Source organism: Triturus cristatus, chromosome 5_1, assembly GCF_964204655.1.
Source record: "Triturus cristatus chromosome 5_1, aTriCri1.1, whole genome shotgun sequence".
NCBI classification, from domain to species: Eukaryota; Metazoa; Chordata; class Amphibia; order Caudata; family Salamandridae; genus Triturus; species Triturus cristatus.
The window spans coordinates 451,079,917-451,097,626 of NC_140587.1; the positions used below are offsets into that span (position 1 = coordinate 451,079,917).

The following is a 17,710-nucleotide window of genomic DNA, read 5'->3' on the forward strand; positions in this document are numbered from 1 at the left end:
CTTCCAGCACCACCGAGAATAAACACTCTTCTAGGTACAATTCCATGCTTGAGCCTTCCACCTTTTCCAGGACACCCAGTGTTCAGATATGGTTGAGGCGTGATGTTCCCTCATCGTTAATTTTGTCCGTCAGCTTGGCTGCTTCCATTTCTAGTGAGCGCACATGGGCCTCAGTGTTGGCAACAGTTGGTTAAACCTGTGCCAGGGTGGCGTCCGTGTCCAACACCCTTTCCGCAAACTTCTGATAGTCAGCTCTCAGGATGTTCACTTCCCGCTCTACTGCATCAATTTTAAATTCGAAAGAGCTGCATTAGTCTCTTGAATTGCTACCAGTATTGCAGCTGGGTGTGTCTTGAGCCCTTTGTGGTCCGCCACTGCCCCCTTTCCATTGTACTCTCTACCACCCCTAGGGTTGCTTTCATGGTGTAAAAGTTTAGTCGGCTTTAGCCTCCCTTCAGTCCCTCATCTCCTGCTCCGGACTGGTATAGACTGTCCAGGGCCACCACAGGTGGGCTCAGCAGCATTGCCAAGAGTAAAAATACCTCCCCCTCAACTGTTCCAGCCAACAGCCCAGGCACTTCCACCCCTACTCATCTCTCTTCACCGCTGCTTATTCACTTACTCAGGTCAGTGAGACCTTCCCACACGTGGCACCACTCCACAGCACTGTCTCTCTGTGGGGCCTGGATATCCTTTCTGTTGTGGTGTGGTCACCGAGAAGTACTGGCCATCTATTACTAATTCCCCAGCAAGACCCAGTCTCTTTAATGGAAGGGTGGGTGAAAGTGGCACCCTAACACCCCACATTGCAGTGGAGCGCCCCAGTACTGCTCGCCTACAGATGTAACCAGGGCTCACCCCTTACCTCCACCCGGCGGTGCTGTGAAGGGACCGCAAGGCCTCTGTCTCCTGTGGAAGGACCAGAAGACCTCCATCTCCAGACCCCCGTCACTCTTTCACCCCTCATCAGGACCAGATATCAGCCCCTTGGGGAGGAGTCTAGCTAGCCGGGCAGCGGGTAGAGTTACTCGACCCATTGATTCCCCACCTGTCCTCCTAGGTGTTGGCTCCCCCTTGTTCACCACTTACCGATTGGGGCTGCCTAGGTGTGATATGGTGGTAGCCATCTTGCCGGGTCTCCAGGTCCATCCTCCATCACAGGTGGCACCACAGGTCTTAGATGTCCCTTCAGGTATTCTGGTACTTGTCCAACCCAGCTAGTGGCCTGGGGGTATCCGGATTACTGCCTCCGCAAGCTCTGATGGCTAGCTGGACTTTGTTTTCTGGATCTCTCCCTTTTATACTTGTACCTAAATATGAAACTGATGAATATTCTAAGCAGTATAATTAAGTTAGTGGTTCTTCACCCAGTATTTGCTTTGGTATTCCACGAGTAATTGACTGGGATGAGGACGTCAAATGTATGGATAATGCCAGTTTACTTTCCGGGAATATTCATTATCCTTAATCCATAATTCTTGTCACAAGCCATTAATGGCCCTACCTCTCTCCCTGGTGTTACAGGCCTCAGAATACTTGGTACCTAAGGGTGAGGAATGGGACTGGCCATTTCTTATGCCACCCTAATTGGGTGGGATTAAGGCAAGTCCGCTCTTACTTCCTGGTTTTGGTCACGTCAAGGAGGTGGGTTCATTTCACGAGTAATTGACTGTGGCGAGGACTATAGACTAAGGAAAATAAAGATTACCAGTAAGTAACTGGGGCAGCTCCTGGCACAGACATGCACACGGATGTGTAGGTGATTAATGGTTTAACAGACCCCCCGCCACCCCCTTTTCCACATGCATAGAGAACGTTAGAACAGGTCCATAACCAAGCTGATCTTCTGAGTACTTGGTTGTAAATGCTGGTAACTGAAAAACGGGGAGGGATCCATCTGTAACACCCAAAGCCCTGTCACTACTACTTAAGGACCAGAAGCACTGATTTCATAGCTGCCCTGTGCGCACCAGGAAAGCCTGCTCTGCTGCTGCACCCTCAATGTTGCTGTTGCTGTTTCTGTATAAGGAACTTGAATCGCTTCAATTTGTGAGGGCGAGGGACGCTGGCACTGTTGATGCCGGAGCAGTACTTGTTCTTTGTGGAATGTATTGATCAGTCTTAGTAAAAACGTTTAATTGCATAAAATCAAAACCCAGTGGTGTGCTTAATGATTAATATATATTTCTATTAATATGTTGCTGAAATTTGAATGAGCAGATTTATACTTAAACTTCTTAAAGGGGTTGAATAATTTCATTTCATTGTATTATTAAGAGTTTTATATTGCGCGAACTAGACCCGAGAAATCGGGTATCAGAGCGCTTTACATGAACACCAGTTTCGTTACAAATTGACACATTCATTTTTATTAGGCCCGGGGAGATTAAGTGATTTGCCCTGAATCACAGGATGTTGAGCGTTGTTCCCGAGATCCGAGTCACCCTGAATATCCAATTGTGTCTGCAGGCTGTGCTCTACATAGCAGTCACCTTCTGAAATAGATTTGCAATGCAACACTGGAAGCAATTCAGGGACGCACTTATTATCCTAGAGGATTGAATGACACGTGGCCGTGGGCAACAAGGCCCCTACTGCATCCGGATTATTGCTTTCTTTTACTATGCACATAGGCGGCTGGAGGGGCCATCTTCGTACTAACAATAGGGACTACGGTACTTTTGCTATATAGCTGAATCAATTCCGAAAAAATAATTGCACCCTCTAACTGCTCGCTGAAAATACCAAAACAGAAAAAATACCTTGTTTGAGCAATGCCAGAGAGCACCTGGTCAAATAAAAGTTAATTCTCTGGGGAAAAAAAAAATACATATGATGGGGCTGCAGGAGGAGCTGCAATAATTCTTGCACTTGAAGGAAAAGGAGATAAACTTGCTATGAGCCACTTGAGCATGTAAAATAGTGTGGAGGAAAGATTTATGCGTTGAGGGGAAGGTTCGAAGCAGTAACCTCACTATTGTCCAAATCGAAGGAATGGCTCTAGAGGGATAATGATCGAAGTGATATGCTATACTGTGGCCATCATGTAATTAAACAGAGGGTACCCTGGACTTGGAGAGGGCTTTAGTTTTACAAGAAACTCTGCAATACTCTAAGTATCTAAACAGGGGGACCACTCAGCAAAACAGGACATTTCTTTTACTAGAAAATACAACTATTTGGTGGTGAGTTGGAACAAATTTTATTTTTTCCAAAGAACAAAGGCACGTTATATTACAAAAAGAATTTAAAACATTTTCAAATTAATCCTGCAACATTCAAAGTGAACTGCTTTGTTTTATTATGATATCTCAACATTAAAAGTCCATCATCGGACATAGAAACAATTCAAACTTGAAGCATTCTTCTCAGGCAGTGGCATTATAGAATTTACACTAATGGATGCCTCAATATTTTTATGAAAATTCAAACCGTGGCATATCCAGATCACCGAGTCAATACTATGATGGTCGAGTTAATACTACGATGGTCAGTTCAAACAGAAGGTGATTGATTTCTTGCTTCTGGGTTAATTAAGGGTATTTTACAACAGCACTCGGAATTTAAAAGTCTTTCAAGTGCTTAGGCGACCTTAATTCCATTAATCCAGGAAAAGTTCAATTAGCATTGCGATAAAGATTAATTTTCGTCATCGGTTGCATCATCTTCATCCCCATCATCTTCGTCTCCACCATAATTATCACAATCTTCTCCATTCTGTCTCAGATACTTCCATAAATGAAAAATAGCGTAGATGGACATTGGTTATTAATCGTAAACTATTATTTATTTCACACTAATGCAAAACGAGAATAATATCATTACAAAAAAGGAAACTACGCCAATACAATAAGCACATTCATTAACTTACAATAAATACATCCATTTATTAAGAAAGCCAGCTTTGGCAAAGCCAATAGATCTCGCTTATGTGAGAGATTCTCAAAAACCATTGACTAAGAAAAAGAGTAGACCTATTTGATTGTACCGGATGGAAAGGCATATGTCACCCCCATGATATCATGTGGATAACGATTGGGTGAAGGTAAGGTAAAGAAGGGAGAGATGGTCAAGTGAAGGGAGTAAACGGGGAGAATGAATAAGGCAGGGAAAGAGGAATGACGGAAGTGAAGGGAAGGATGTATATTGAAGGGGAGAAAAGGAAAAAGATATAAAGGGGGAGGGAACAAGAGAAGAGAGGTAATGGAGAAATCGGAAAATAGACAGGGGGGCAAAGATAAAGAGAAGAGTATGAGAATAGACGAATGGGAAGAGGAGGAAGGGAGATGGGACGAGAGAAAGGGGAGACAGGGAAGGAGAGAAGACAGAAGGATGAGAAAAATAAGCATTGGCATAGCCAATAGGTCTCGCCTTTGGGACCTTATAAGTGTTTAGCTATGCAACAGTTGCATAACTAAATACTTATAAGCAGTGCTTTAAATGGGAAAAAAAGTGCAGGTACTCATCAGATCGAGCTGGGGGCGTGGCAAGGAGGCGGGGCTACGGCGGGACTAAGGGTGAGTCTAATGAAAAACATTTGAAGGGCTCAAGAATTTTTTAATGACGACAAATTGCTTCCCTCTGCAATTTATTGTTGATGCCCTTGCATGTATTAAGTTGTACTAGTTGACAGACTATTGAAAGGTAACTATCACGTTTTCCTTTTTGTCAGAGGCACCTGTATATTAAACAAAACATTAAAAGGTGCAGAGACTTGTTGTACTGAAAATTAAAGGAAAAAAGACTACATCCTAAAATGCAACTCTGACTCGCATCGGGTGAAAGGAAGCCATCAGTTGTCATGCTAGTGATCCTGGGAGAAGAAGGTTATCTGGGTTACAGAGCAATAATATTTCACCCTTTCATTCACTTTCAGATACTGTGCCACCCAGCAAAATCTAGTCCAAAATTCTGAGGGGCTAGTAAAGGGATGGAGACACATATAACCATGTACATATGACCACAGTGTCACTGATGATGGTGGTCAGCAGGCCTGCTGTAGCCACGGTTTCTGATATGGGAGGCACCCTGTACCCACATGTGTTTGATGCTCAAAGCTTCCCTTAGGCCTGCTCCTTCACCTCAAGTCCAAGGCTTGGCTTCCTCACTTGGGTGCTTTGGGTTCCCTGGTGCTCCCACTCCTAGTACGTGGCTCACTTTTTTTCATGAATACCAGATACTGCCAGCTGTTGTGTCAACTGGTGATGACCAGTCTGGTGCACCTTATAGCGCAGTAGAACACTACAGATTTCTAAGCTGCTGTAGTGGAAATTGGGAGGGGCATTGGGAGGGGCAGACATTTGGCACTTCTCGTTCATATCTCTGTACTGCTCACAGCCGCACACTTATGGATGCCTCCACAGCATTGCAGCAGGAAACACATGCCTGCGATTCCCCGGCTAACCATGATCCTTCATTCTTTTGACTTCTCTGCCTGATCCCTCCGTCCAGTGCGGGGATATGTGTCCTGGCATGCAGTAGTGTGGGTGGTTCTTAAGCTCCATGCCTGGCCTGAGGGGTCTAACCCTCTGGCCACATCTGAAATGACAACTACATTCTTGGGACAATATTTACAGTAGTCTGTGTACGACTTTGCCAATTCACTAATTTTACATGGATGGAAATCCATTTTCATATTATACTTTTGTCACAACACACTAGTGGTACTCTGGGTGCAGAACTCCCAAGCGGGAGTGCTGGGTGTGCATCCAGAAGAAGGCAGCAAGTGAAAGATAAACCACGCCTAAAATAGATGGTTTTACTTTATTTAGCTGAAAACTGCAGTTATTTTCCCCAGAAAGTTATGTGAATTTGCATCAGTTCGCTATAAAAGGAGGTGAAGGGCTGGCTGTAAGTGTCCCTCCCCGAAGGCAGAGAGTCTTTGACATGCAGAAATAAAACAGAATTTCCCCGTTTGTGATTATTGTAGGATGTCAGTAACATTCACTGTTTGGGGAATCTAGTCATTTCTGCATCTGTGGCAGGTAACTGGATATGGGCCTGTCCCAGTATGGTAAGAGCTCTGCCTCCAGACATCCTTCCTTCCAGATGTCGGTGTCAGTCGAAGCCCTGGTCCTCACCCACCTGAATGGAGGCAACTCTCTGCCCATTAGCCTCCTTAACAATATTCAGAAACCCATGAAAACCCCTTAACCACTGTAACACTTCCCATCAAGGGCTTGTAGAAGTTGGCCAAATCCACCGACACTGAAGGTATTGTATTGTATTGTAATTGCATTTATATAGCGCTTACTACCCCTGACGAGGCGTCGAAGCGCTTTTTCGGCGAGTAGCGCACTACTCCGGAACCCAAGAAGGATTAGTGTTGAATTAGTATAGTGAAAATCTGAAAGTAATTTGAGTGGTGGATAGGTTAGTCAGTTATTTGGATTCAGAAGGATAGCAGAGAGATAGAAGAGGGAAAAAGGTTTGTATATATATAGCACTTGTTACCCCTGATGGGGGTGTTGAAGCGCTTTTGTTTCGAGAGTAGCGCTTATTGGGTTTAAACAACAAAGAAATACCAAAAAGTGTGACTGAGCAGGTGTATGACAGCAAAAAAGCGTACTTGACAATCTGGAATAGGCCTCGTTTCTGAGAAATGCTTGATATCAGACACAAGCATTCTGGAAGCAATTCAAAGTGTGATCTTACATCATAGAAATGAATGAGAAACGTTCACCAAGCCATGGGATGTCATGTCTTAATCGTGTTTGAATGCTTATATTGTTAGCTACATTCAGTGTTTTCTGGCAAATGCGCATTTTTAACTCCGTGCACATTATTCTTCCCCTTCCAGTGTGCCCTAGTAAGGTCTATACTGTTTAAGTATTTTGATAAATCCATTCTTCCTCCAAGTATGCGATCTGAATTCTTATGATTGATTGTTGAGCCTTTCATTGTTTAACTTTGTTACGAAAAAATGAGTCACATTATGGTAAACTTTATATTAGCTGCTAAAAAACCCCCCAAAAAACACGACTTAAAAATACCACTGTCCCCTCAAAATTATTTTTCTATTCAGCTGCCGCCCCCGCTTTAGATAAGACTCTTTTGGATGACGAGATACTCTTCTACCGCTACCCTCTGATGTCCCTAGCCCTTACTTACTTAGCCCCATGTCCCCTCCGATGCCCCATTTGTCCATTTACATTTTCTCTTATTTTTTCAGGTGGTCACACCACCTTTCATCTTAAATGTCCCCTTGTTCATCTCATCAAATTCCTTCTCTTGCTTTTCTGGGAAACCCCTCTCCCATTTAAAATACCAGTCTCTGCCACTGTAGCTGTCGCTCTGTCCTCACACAACAGGCCCCTTCCACCGACCTGTGTCATTCTCGAAAGCCTTGGCTTTCTTGAGACACCTACCCACCCCGACTCATCAGATGATCCCCATCTCATCCATCAGGTGCTTTATTTTAAATCCACTGGCACTGCCCCACGCCCGCAGTGTATTCTCAAATATCTTTGCTTGCCCCTTTCTTCTTTTTCAGATAACCCCTCGATTTATTTAGCTGACTGTGCTTATACCCCTTCATTTCTGAAAGCTCTCCTCAGTTGTCCCCTTTTTCACCCGCCAGCTGCTATGCTATCCTCTCCGTCTTTTTCGCACAGAAGAAAGGGAAAGCCAGAGCAAATTGGGATTTTTAAAGAGCTTCCATTTCTTCCCGCCGCATAGCTTCCTGGCGGGGGGGGGTCACACCTGAGGCACAACTAGAGTCAAATTTCGTGTGGGGTGGGGGGGTCTGATTCTTCAAGCAAAAGGTAGAGTGGAGGTGCAGGGGCTCCAAGGGGTGAAAAACATCAAAGCCTCGTTAACGAGCAAAAGGTCTTTTAAAGACCTGTGAAGTTATTGGGTGCAGCTGTGTTTGTACCCGGGGAAACTGTCATCCCGGGCTGCAACACACGAGGGGGGGGGGGGGTGCGAAGGCCTTTGAGTCCAATGGGCGTTGCGCGCCTGGGTCACACGTTGCTCTGCTTTGGCGCCATGGCGTCACTGCTCTCCTTGTGAAAATCACCAATATGTGAGCATGCGCCGCAGTGTAGAAATGCGATGCATGCTCACATGACTTTGTGTGACAGTGAGTACCGGTACTCTATTTAATAACAGAGAAGTGCCGGTACTCTTGGAGGGGGAAAAAATAAGTGCCGGTACTCAGTACCGGTGAGTAACGGCCCATTTAAAGCACTGCTTATAAGGTCCCAAAAGCGAGACCTATTGGCTGTGCAAAGCGGCCGCGAAAGTTAAAGTAATCGCGGTAAAGCGCGGCACGCGCGCCCGCGCACATGCACTGTAGCTCTATGCTGGCCGGGTAGCACTTTTAGGAGCCCTCTCAATAAGTCTCGCCAGACCAGCGCATGCGCTGGGTCAGGCGAGACCTAAAAAGGCGGGACCTGTAGGAACAGGAAGGAATAAAGGGAAGGTGCTGAAGAGCTGAATGCTGAACAGAGAGGAAAGACTAGAGACAAGAGGGCGAGGAAAGGAATCAGCAGGGACATAAGAAGTAAAGATGGACAGACTTTGTGAGTGGGAAAGAAGTGAGAAAAAGGGAAGGACAGGCGAGAGGAGGAACAAGAAAGACGAAAGAGAAATTAGAACAGGTAAAAACAAGGATGAAAAGTAGAAAGGAGGGAAGAAGGTGGATGGAATATTGCGGGGGGGAAGGAGGGACTGACGGCAGAAGCCATGAAGAGCTTTTAAGAGAGAAAGGAAAAAATAATGTGCAGACAGTGGCGGAGTACAGTAGGAGCCAGGGAGGACAGTCACATATAGCAGGAGAACTGGGAATAACGGGATGTTATTCACCAACAACTGAGTGACATCTGATGGCAGAGAGTGAAGCTTGCCCTACCTATGATGTTACTTAGAACCACGAGATGAATAGCACACCCATTAGTCACGGATGCCAATCTGCCATTTTATGTTCTATAGCGACCCCCCTGACCTCCCAAATAATAATTCCTACTTCTAACATACAAGCAGAGGGGCACTGGGGATGCCATACAACTTGTAATAAAAACAAGCATTGGCATAGCCAATAGGTCTCACCTTTGGGACCATATAAGTGTTTAGCCATGCAACAGTTGCATAACTAAATACTTATAAGGTCCCAAAAGCGAGACCTATTGGCTACCCCATGCGGCTGCGAAAATGATCGTGATCAAACATCAAAGCGTCCGTGCAGCCGCGAAAGTAATCGCGGTGAAGCGCGGTGCGCGTGCCCGCGCACATGCACTGTAGCTCTAGGCTGGCCTGGTAGCACTTTTTGGAGCCCTCTCAATAAGTCTCGCCAGACCAGCGCATGCCATCCCATCGGAGCCACTTCAGGGGTCGGAATCAGGTCGAGTCCCTCCATTTCCCCTAGTGTGCGATGTACGGCGGTCCAGTACTTTCTTACCGCACTGCATGTCTACGTAAGGTGTACGAAACCTGCATGTGGGGATGTGCATTTCAGGCAGTGGTGTGGCCTGTCTGTGTCTATTCTGTGTGATTTTTCAGGTGTAATGTATATTCTCCTAAGGAATTTAAAATGAAGGAGTTTATTGCGGCTGTTTAAGGAGATTGTCTTAATCTGGTGGCAACAGGCCTCCCACTGGTCGTCTGTGATGGGATGCCCTAAGTCTGTTTCCCAAGTGGCACCGACTGTGGAGTCGATTGGGATCTCTGCTGTGCAAGACCTGTACAATTTAGAGATTAGGTGAGTGCCCGTGTCATTGTCGAGAACTATTGATAATGGCAGAAACGGACTGGGTTCCATGGGGAATCCAGGGATCTTGGCGCACACAGCGGAGCGGATGCGGGTGAGTACGAACAAGTCCATGAACGATGCATCTGGGAATGCAGTCACGTCTGAGGCAGATAAGGCCTGTCCGTTTATGTAAAGAGCGCCCACGTTGGAAATGCCAAATTAGGTCAAGGTGTGCTGAACCAACCTATTCCCGGTAATGGGGAACCAGCGGCGATTGGGAAGCGGTAGGCTTGGAGAATAAAAAGGCGGAGATCCCATCCGCCTAACCAGCTTGAGCCAAGCACAGCTGGTTGTGGAGACTGTCTGGATATCCCGGGGGTCCTGAGGGAATCCCAGGGGTAGTACCGTGTTCAGGGTGTCTGGTAAAAGTTGGTCAGCCTCCGGCCGCAGATACGGGATCCTGGCATCATGGTGGAACCAAGCGTGTGCATAACTGCACTGGGCTACCAAATAGTACAGCTGTAGATTAGGTACCTCCATGCCGCCCCTATGATAAGGAAGCATCATAACCTCCCATTGAACCCTGGGACGCTTGCCCCCCACGCGAGCCGGATGAGTAGTGTCTTAATGGAGCGGAAAAAATGATTAGGGAGCGGAATTGGTATATTATTGAACAAATAGAGAAATTTTGGAAGTACAATCATTTTAATCAGGGCGACACGTCCGGCTAGCGACAGTGGGAGTCTGAGCCAGCGATCCACTTGCTGTTCCAACAAGTGCATCGCTGTTCCGTAATTAGATTGAATGATCTCCGCGGTGTCTAAATGGATGTTGATGAAAAAGTATTTGACCGACTCACGTCAAGGGGAACTCCATGTCCCAATGGGCCGTACCCGGAGCGAGAGGAAATATTACAGATTTGTGCCAGTTTATGCCGAGGCCCGAAAACTTCCCAAATCGAATGATCTTACGGATAAGTGGGTCTAAGTTGTGTCGAGGGTCTCGGACATACAAAATAATATTGTCCGCATAAAGAGACACCAATAGTGGTCCTGTATTAAATTGGATTCCCCTGTGTAGATGGCGTTCTTGAAAATGCCGGACTAAGGGGTCCATGGCCAGGATAAAAGCAAGGGGGACAGGGAGCAGCCCTGTCTTGTGCCGCGGGACAATGTGAAAGTGTGCCATTTAAGCGAAGCCTGGCGTTGGGGCCAGAATATAGCAGCGCCGTAAGCTTGATGAACCCAAAGGGCATGCCCAGCCTTCTCATTACAGTCCAAAGGAACGGCCACTCTAGAGAGTCAAATGCCTTCTCCGCGTCCAGCAGGACCGCTGGGGCAGGGATATCAGGGTTGAGTCTATGAAGGACAGCAAAAAGGGTGCATAGAACGGTGGGGCACAAAACCCGAATGGGCAGGGGAGATAATTTTGTCCCTCAATAATGCAAGACGGATCGCGATCGATTTCGCCAATATCTTATAATCAAAATTCAACAGCGATAGTGGTCTATACGAACCACATTGCCGAGGGTCTTTGCCCGGTTTTGGTAATAAGATGATAGCAGCTTCCCTCAGAGTGGGAGGCAATTGGTTCTGTTCCACAGGTTCCTGGTAGAACTCAACAAGTCTTGGAGCTAAGATGTCCTTATACCGTTTGTAGAAGTCGCCCGTAAACCCATCAAGGCCAAGGGCAGTAGAACCACTAAGTGCATCAATTGCATCAAGTATTTCGTCCTTGGAGAAAGTTTCAGCAAGGAACTCCTGCATGTATTTGTCTAAGTACACTAATGCAATTTCCTCAAAGTACCCCTCGCGCTCTGCGTGTGAGCGATCATGTTTGGAAGTGTATAATTGCTCATAATAGGACAGGAATTTGTCCCTTATATCAGCGGTATCAGTTAACGTAGCCCCTGTGGCCGCGCAGAGTTCAGTGATGTGTGCTGCAGAGTACTGGGGTCTAAGCAGCTGCGCCAGTGTGCACCCAGGCCGCTCGCCCTCCCCGTAGCGGCGTGCTGTAGTGTATTTGCTGAGATAATGTGCCTCCCTGTCGGCCGCTTCACGAAATTCAAGCAGCAACGATAGTCGCCGCCGTTCCTCTTCGGATGTGTCCGAAAGGCCTTGCATGGATGCGCCTAGAGCCGCCAACTGTTGTTCAATGTTGGCGAGAGTTTTCAGTAAATCTCTCAGGACTCCCCTGTGCTTGGAAATCCCGACTCCCCTTATGTATGCTTTAAAAGCCTCCCAAAGTGTCGCCAAAGTGTCTACCGAGCCCGTGTTGAGGTCAAAGTAGTCTTCAATGGCCTCCCTAAGTTCCGAATCGAACAATGCGTCGTTTAGGGCACTGCAAGGGAATGTCCACCTACGCTCTTGTCCCTCGGGTCGGGGGACGTGAAGTTTAAGTAACACCAGTGCATGATCGGAGTATGACCTGGGCAAAGTCTTGGTTATTGTCTGCCAGGTATCGCAGTCTCCATATATCAGTGAGTTGAACCGTGTCACAGGATTCTAACAATACCCGTCTGACCCTAGGCTTAGTGCCAGAGGAGCCGTCAACGGTGCAGTCCACGAGTAAGTTGAAATCTCCACCCAATAGCAGATGGCCTGAGCCCCCAGCGTTTGAGAGTAGCGTCTAAGTCTTGGAAAAATTCTGGGCTATCACCATTCGGGGCATAGACGCGTAGTAGCGTAACCAGGTGGCCCATCAGACTGCCCACTACTATAATGTATCGTCCATTCCGGTCCGTCTGGGAGTGAGTCAGTGAGAATTGGAGACGCTTCTGGATTAAGATTGCAGTACCCCTTGCATAAGTGCTATAGTTGGAGAAGTTGCGGTGGGGCCCCCAACCGGAGGCGTAGTGTGTGGTGTCAGAATTTGGTAAATGCATTTACTGTAGGAAGGCGATGTCAACCTTGTGGTGTTGCAAGTAGTGTAGGACATGTTTTCGTTTCGAAGGGTTATTCAGACCCTGAACGTTCCAGGTCATGAGGACTAGGTTTGAGTGATCGACTAAGTTAGGAACCGTGTTCTGTTGTGTCATAATGTAACTTAACCGAAAATAATGACAAAGTGCCATGAAAATCATATATGGAGACAGTAATGCAATAAGAACTGTTGAAGTGAACCCCTTCCCATCCCGCCACCCAACCTCACGAACCCGCCTGCAAGGTGAAGAACCCGTTAACCAAGAGTCAAATGCATCATGTGACCTTTTTTCTTGAGAGGATGTGATCATTTCCTGATGCATTAATGTTGATAATACCAACAGTGTGCTACGCACCTAGGGGGGAGGTAACGCTCCGTCGAAGCCCAGCATTATCAAACCTTTATGATATATCGCTATACATACTATCTTAGCGGGTGCATCTACATGCGACAACAACTGAGAAAACAGCAGGAGCATGGAACAGGTCAAAACAAACATAGAATTAGTCATTTGAAAAGAGGTCCATGCTAGCCGCAGAGCCGCTATGTAGCTGCCGCCACAGTCCTCAATCTGCTGGGACTTAGTAGTCTTGTATGAGGCGCAGAAAGCTTGCGCCTCGCTCGGCGTCTCAAAAAAGTGAGGGCGCTCGTTGATGTCCACTCTATGGCGGGCCGGATACAGCATCCCGTAGTGGAGGCCCAGGTTCCGAAACGTCGCTTTTACTCCCGTGAAATTGCAACGGGCCTCCTGGACCATTAAAGTGAAATCCGGATAGAGTGACACTGTATTGCCTTGCCATGTCAATTTGCCATGCTCCCTGGCAAGTCCTAGTGCAGTGTCTCTGTCCAGGAAATTCATAACGCGTGCTATTATCGGCCTAGGAGGGAAGCTGGGGTTGGGGCGTGGGACCAGCAACCGGTTGTTACGAAGTAGCGCTTGTTTGGCTCAGATACTACAAGACCCAGAATGCAACACGTTAGTCAAATGGTTGTGTAGGCTTCTAGACCCCGTCATGTGACCTCAACCTCGTCATGTGACCTCAACCTTGTCATGTGACCTCAAACATAAAAGTGACCTGCCCCCAAGTGCAGGTGCTTGGCATCTGACTACTCAGCAGACCACGCCTCCTAACCTGTGGATCACGCTTCGTGGAATACTGTTTGGACTCTCGCAAATCTTCTCCTCTCCTGACCCTTCTGGATTCCCTGGCCTGGATAGTGAATCTCGGTAACTTGGATCCTCCTCCAAATTTTTGTTTTGTTGTTTGTTTTATTTCCTGCACGTGCGCACTTTAAAACTTTTTGAACCTTCTACGGAGGAGGTTATTACTTATTTTTGTCCACTTCTTATGTACACTGACATTTTCTTTTTTGTGTGAGGCTTTTCCCTTTTTTTTTTTTTTTTTTTGCGGCGGTCACTACACCAGTTTTAGTCGCCTCAGCCACTGACGAGCCGTTTCTATTACTGGCTACCGGTTACCGTTTATTTTTGCAAACTAGAAAAGCGGCACACGCGGTTCCCGCTTGCTACTTCCTTGCAGTTACCGTGTTATAAGCAGCACCATTTCCTTCTTGTCTGCTGCTACCTGTATATTTTTCCGAACACTGTTGTATCTCAGCCTATTTCAGTTTTGTGTGCCGTAAAGTCATTTTTTTGTCAACCTAGGATCTGCAAAGAAACTCTGTGGATGTATTGTTGCTATCAATTCTGCATGAACTATCGACCAGTCATAATTTACACCGTTTTTGGTGCCTGCGGGATTTAGTGACATGAGACATCAAGATTCTTCCCGAGTGATTTTAACTTCACTTCATCAAGTTCTTCTTGATTGAATTCCTGTTCCTGAGGTCCTAAATTCTTATGTTGACTATGATGGCAAGTCTAAAAGACTACACAACCTGAGTAGAATTATTTATGTACAATCTAGATATATGTATATGGAATATGCTACTTACCAGTATGCATCTGTTCTTGGCATGTAGAGCTGCAGATCTACACACTTGTGCATAGATCGCCATCTGGTGTTGGGCACGGATGTTTGCAGTTTGCTTTTCCTCTTGGAAAGTCTTTGGAAGTCACGAGGTCGGTGACTCCTCCTTTGGATTGTATTGCGCATGGGCTTCGGCTCCATCCTCAGATTGTTTTTCGCCAGCAGGGAAAGATGGAGCGTAGTAGTAACAGTGAAGATGCCCATGTGTGTGCTATCTAAATAAGATAAACTGGGACAGATACAGGTAGCCGGGGAGGTGGGTGGGCGTGTGTAGATCTGCAGCTCTACATGCCAAGAACAGATGCATACTGGTAAGTAGCATATTCTGTTGAGGCATATGAGCTACAGATTACACACTTGTGCATAGATTATATAGCAGTACCCACCGTTAGCGGCGACCACCAGTATCTGTTTCAGTGGTTTGAAATAATGTTTTGAGTACAGCCTGGCCCACACTAGCCTGTTGCTTAGTTTGCACATCTACACAATAGTGTTTGGTGAAAGTGTGCGGTGTTGACCATGTAGCTGCTTTGCAGATATCATCTCATGGGATGTTCCCTAAGAATGCCATGGAAGCCCCTATTTTTCGTGTAGAATGGGCTTTAGGGGGAATGGATAGCGTTCGCTTTGCTTTATGGTAGCAGATTTGAATGCATTTTACAATCCACCTAGCTATCCCTGATTTTGAGATGGGGTTGCCTTTGTGTGGTGGAGAGAAAGAAACAAACAGTTGTTTGGTCTTACGGAAAGGTTGTGTTCTTTGAATGTAGTAGAGTAAGGCTCGTTTGACATCCAGTGTGTGAAGAGCCCTTTCTGCAACGGTCTGTGGTTGCGAGAAAAATACTGGTAGTTCTACTGTTTGGTTTAGGTGAGAAGGAGAAATGACTTTAGGGAGGAATTTGGAGAAAAGGTTCTTGAATGGTAAGTGCTTGTATCTCACTGACCCTAAGGGAAGTGATGGCTACAAGAAAAGCAGTTTTCCATGTTAAGAATTGTAGTTCGCATTTGTGCAGAGGTTCGAAGGGAGGCCCCGTTAGCCTTGTGAGAACGATATTTAAGTTCCACACAGGTGAGGGTGGCACTCTGGGGGGAATTATTCTTTTAAGGCCTTCCATGAAAGCTTTAATGGCAGGTACTCTAAAGAGTGATAGCTGTTGCCTGTTTTGTAGGTAAGCTGCAATAGCTGCGAGGTGTAGTCGAATGGACGTATAGGCTAGATTGCACATTTGTAGATGGAGTAAGTAGCCTATCATGTGTTGAATGGACACGTCCAGTGGATTGATGGTATTGTTATGCCAATAAACAACAAAACGTTTCCACTTGGCGGCGTAGCACGCTCTAGTGGAAGGTCTTCTAGCTTCTCTGGTGACGTTCATACAGTCAGGGGGAAGATTTAGGTACCCGAATTCTAGGATTTCAGGAGCCACATTGCAAGGTTGAGCTGCGCTGGGTCCGGGTGTTTGATCTCTCCATGGTTCTGGGTTAAGAGGTGTGGAGAGAGGTGTAGTTTTTGGTGCGGTACTACAGATAGTTCCAGCAGTGTGGTATACCACGGTTGTCTGTCCCATGTTGGAGCTACTAAGATTAGTGTGAGGGAGTGTTGTAGTTTGCGCACCACTAGTGGAATGAGTGGGAGAGGCGGAAAAGCGTACGCAAAGCTGCCTGACCAGTTCATCCATATCGCATTTCCCTTGGACAATGGGTGTGGGTATCTGGCGGTGAAGCTTGGGCATTTGGCGTTTTCGTGGGTGGCGAAGAGGTCTATCTGTGGATGCCCCCACATTTGAAAGTATGGGTGAAGAACTTGGGGGTGAAGCTCCCACTCGTGGATCTGTTGTGTCTGCCTGCTGAGCAGATCTGCCACTGTGTTTTGGACTCCTGGGACATGCTGAGCTAGGAGAAAGATTTTCTGGGGAATTGCCCATCTCCATATGCTCTGTGCTAGTTGAGAGAACTGTGAAGAGTGTGTGCCGCCTCGTTTTTGAATACAATACATGGCTGTCATGTTGTCTGTGCGGATCAGGACTGCCTTGCCTGAAATTTGGGTTTGAAAAGATTTTAGGGCTAAGAAGATTGCTTGTAACTCCAGATGGTTGATATGGAGTAACTTTTGTTGAGGTGCCCACTTGCCCTGTGTGGTGAGATGTAGTAGATGAGCTCCCCAGCCGGAGAGCGATGCATCCGTTGTCAGTACTATTTGAGGAACTGGGTCCAGGAACGGTCGACCTTTGGAAAGGTTTGTGGTGTTCCACCACTGCAGAGAGCGATGGGTGCGACCATCTACGAACACCAGATCTGTTAATTGACCCTGGGCCTGGTTCCATTGTTGCGCTAAGCACTCTTGGAGAGGACGCATCTGGAGTCTTGCGTGAGGTACTATGAAGATGCAAGAGGCCATCATCCCTATTAGTTGCATAAAAACTCAAGCTGGAAGGGAGTGTTGTGCTATGAATTTTGTGCGTAGAGCTTGAATGCTTGCAATCCTGGCAGGATTGGGGTAGGCTAGCGCTTTTGAGGTGTCTATGGTGGCACAGAGGTATTGTTTTATGTGGGATGGTGGTAGATGGGACGTCTGGTGGTTTACTGTGAAGCCCAGTTGGTGGAGTAGTTGAATCGTGGTGGACGTGTGTTGTACACACTGATTGTATGACCTGGCTTTTATCAGCCAGTCGTCTAAGTATGGGAAGACGTGGATGTGTTGTCTTCGCAAATGTGCTGCCACCACTGCTAGGCACTTGGTGAATACCCTTGGCGCTGTTGTGACTCAGAACGGGAGCACTTTGAATTGGTAGTGTTGTCCGTCCACTACAAATCTGAGGTACTTCCGGTGAGCTTTGTGCACTGGAATATGGAAATGAGCGTCTTTTAGGTCTAAAGTGGTCAAAAAGTCGTTTTGGGAGAGGAGCGGAAATACCTGCTGAAGCGTCACCATATGAAAATGGTCTGAGTGTATGTATGTGTTTAGGGGCCGGAGATCTAGGATGGGTCGCAGAGTCTCGTCCCTTTTTGGTATGAGGAAATATAGGGAGTAGACTCCCATATTTTGTTGGTTGGTAGGCACGGGTTCTATTGCCCGTTTCTGTAGGAGGGAGATTACCTCCTGCTTTAG

General features: G+C 46.6%; 1 protein-coding gene across 1 annotated transcript in view; it reads right to left on the reverse strand.

The window, feature by feature from the left end:
* Positions 1-3,178: 3,178 nt before the first annotated feature.
* The window catches only part of CIBAR1 (CBY1 interacting BAR domain containing 1), a 372,093-nt gene continuing 357,561 nt past the window's right edge, over positions 3,179-17,710 (reverse strand). Inside the window, exon 8 of the mRNA XM_085605281.1 lies at positions 3,179-3,729. Coding sequence (XP_085461407.1) covers positions 3,640-3,729 — 90 coding nt within the window. The 3' untranslated portion in view covers positions 3,179-3,639. The remainder of the gene's footprint in view (positions 3,730-17,710) is intronic.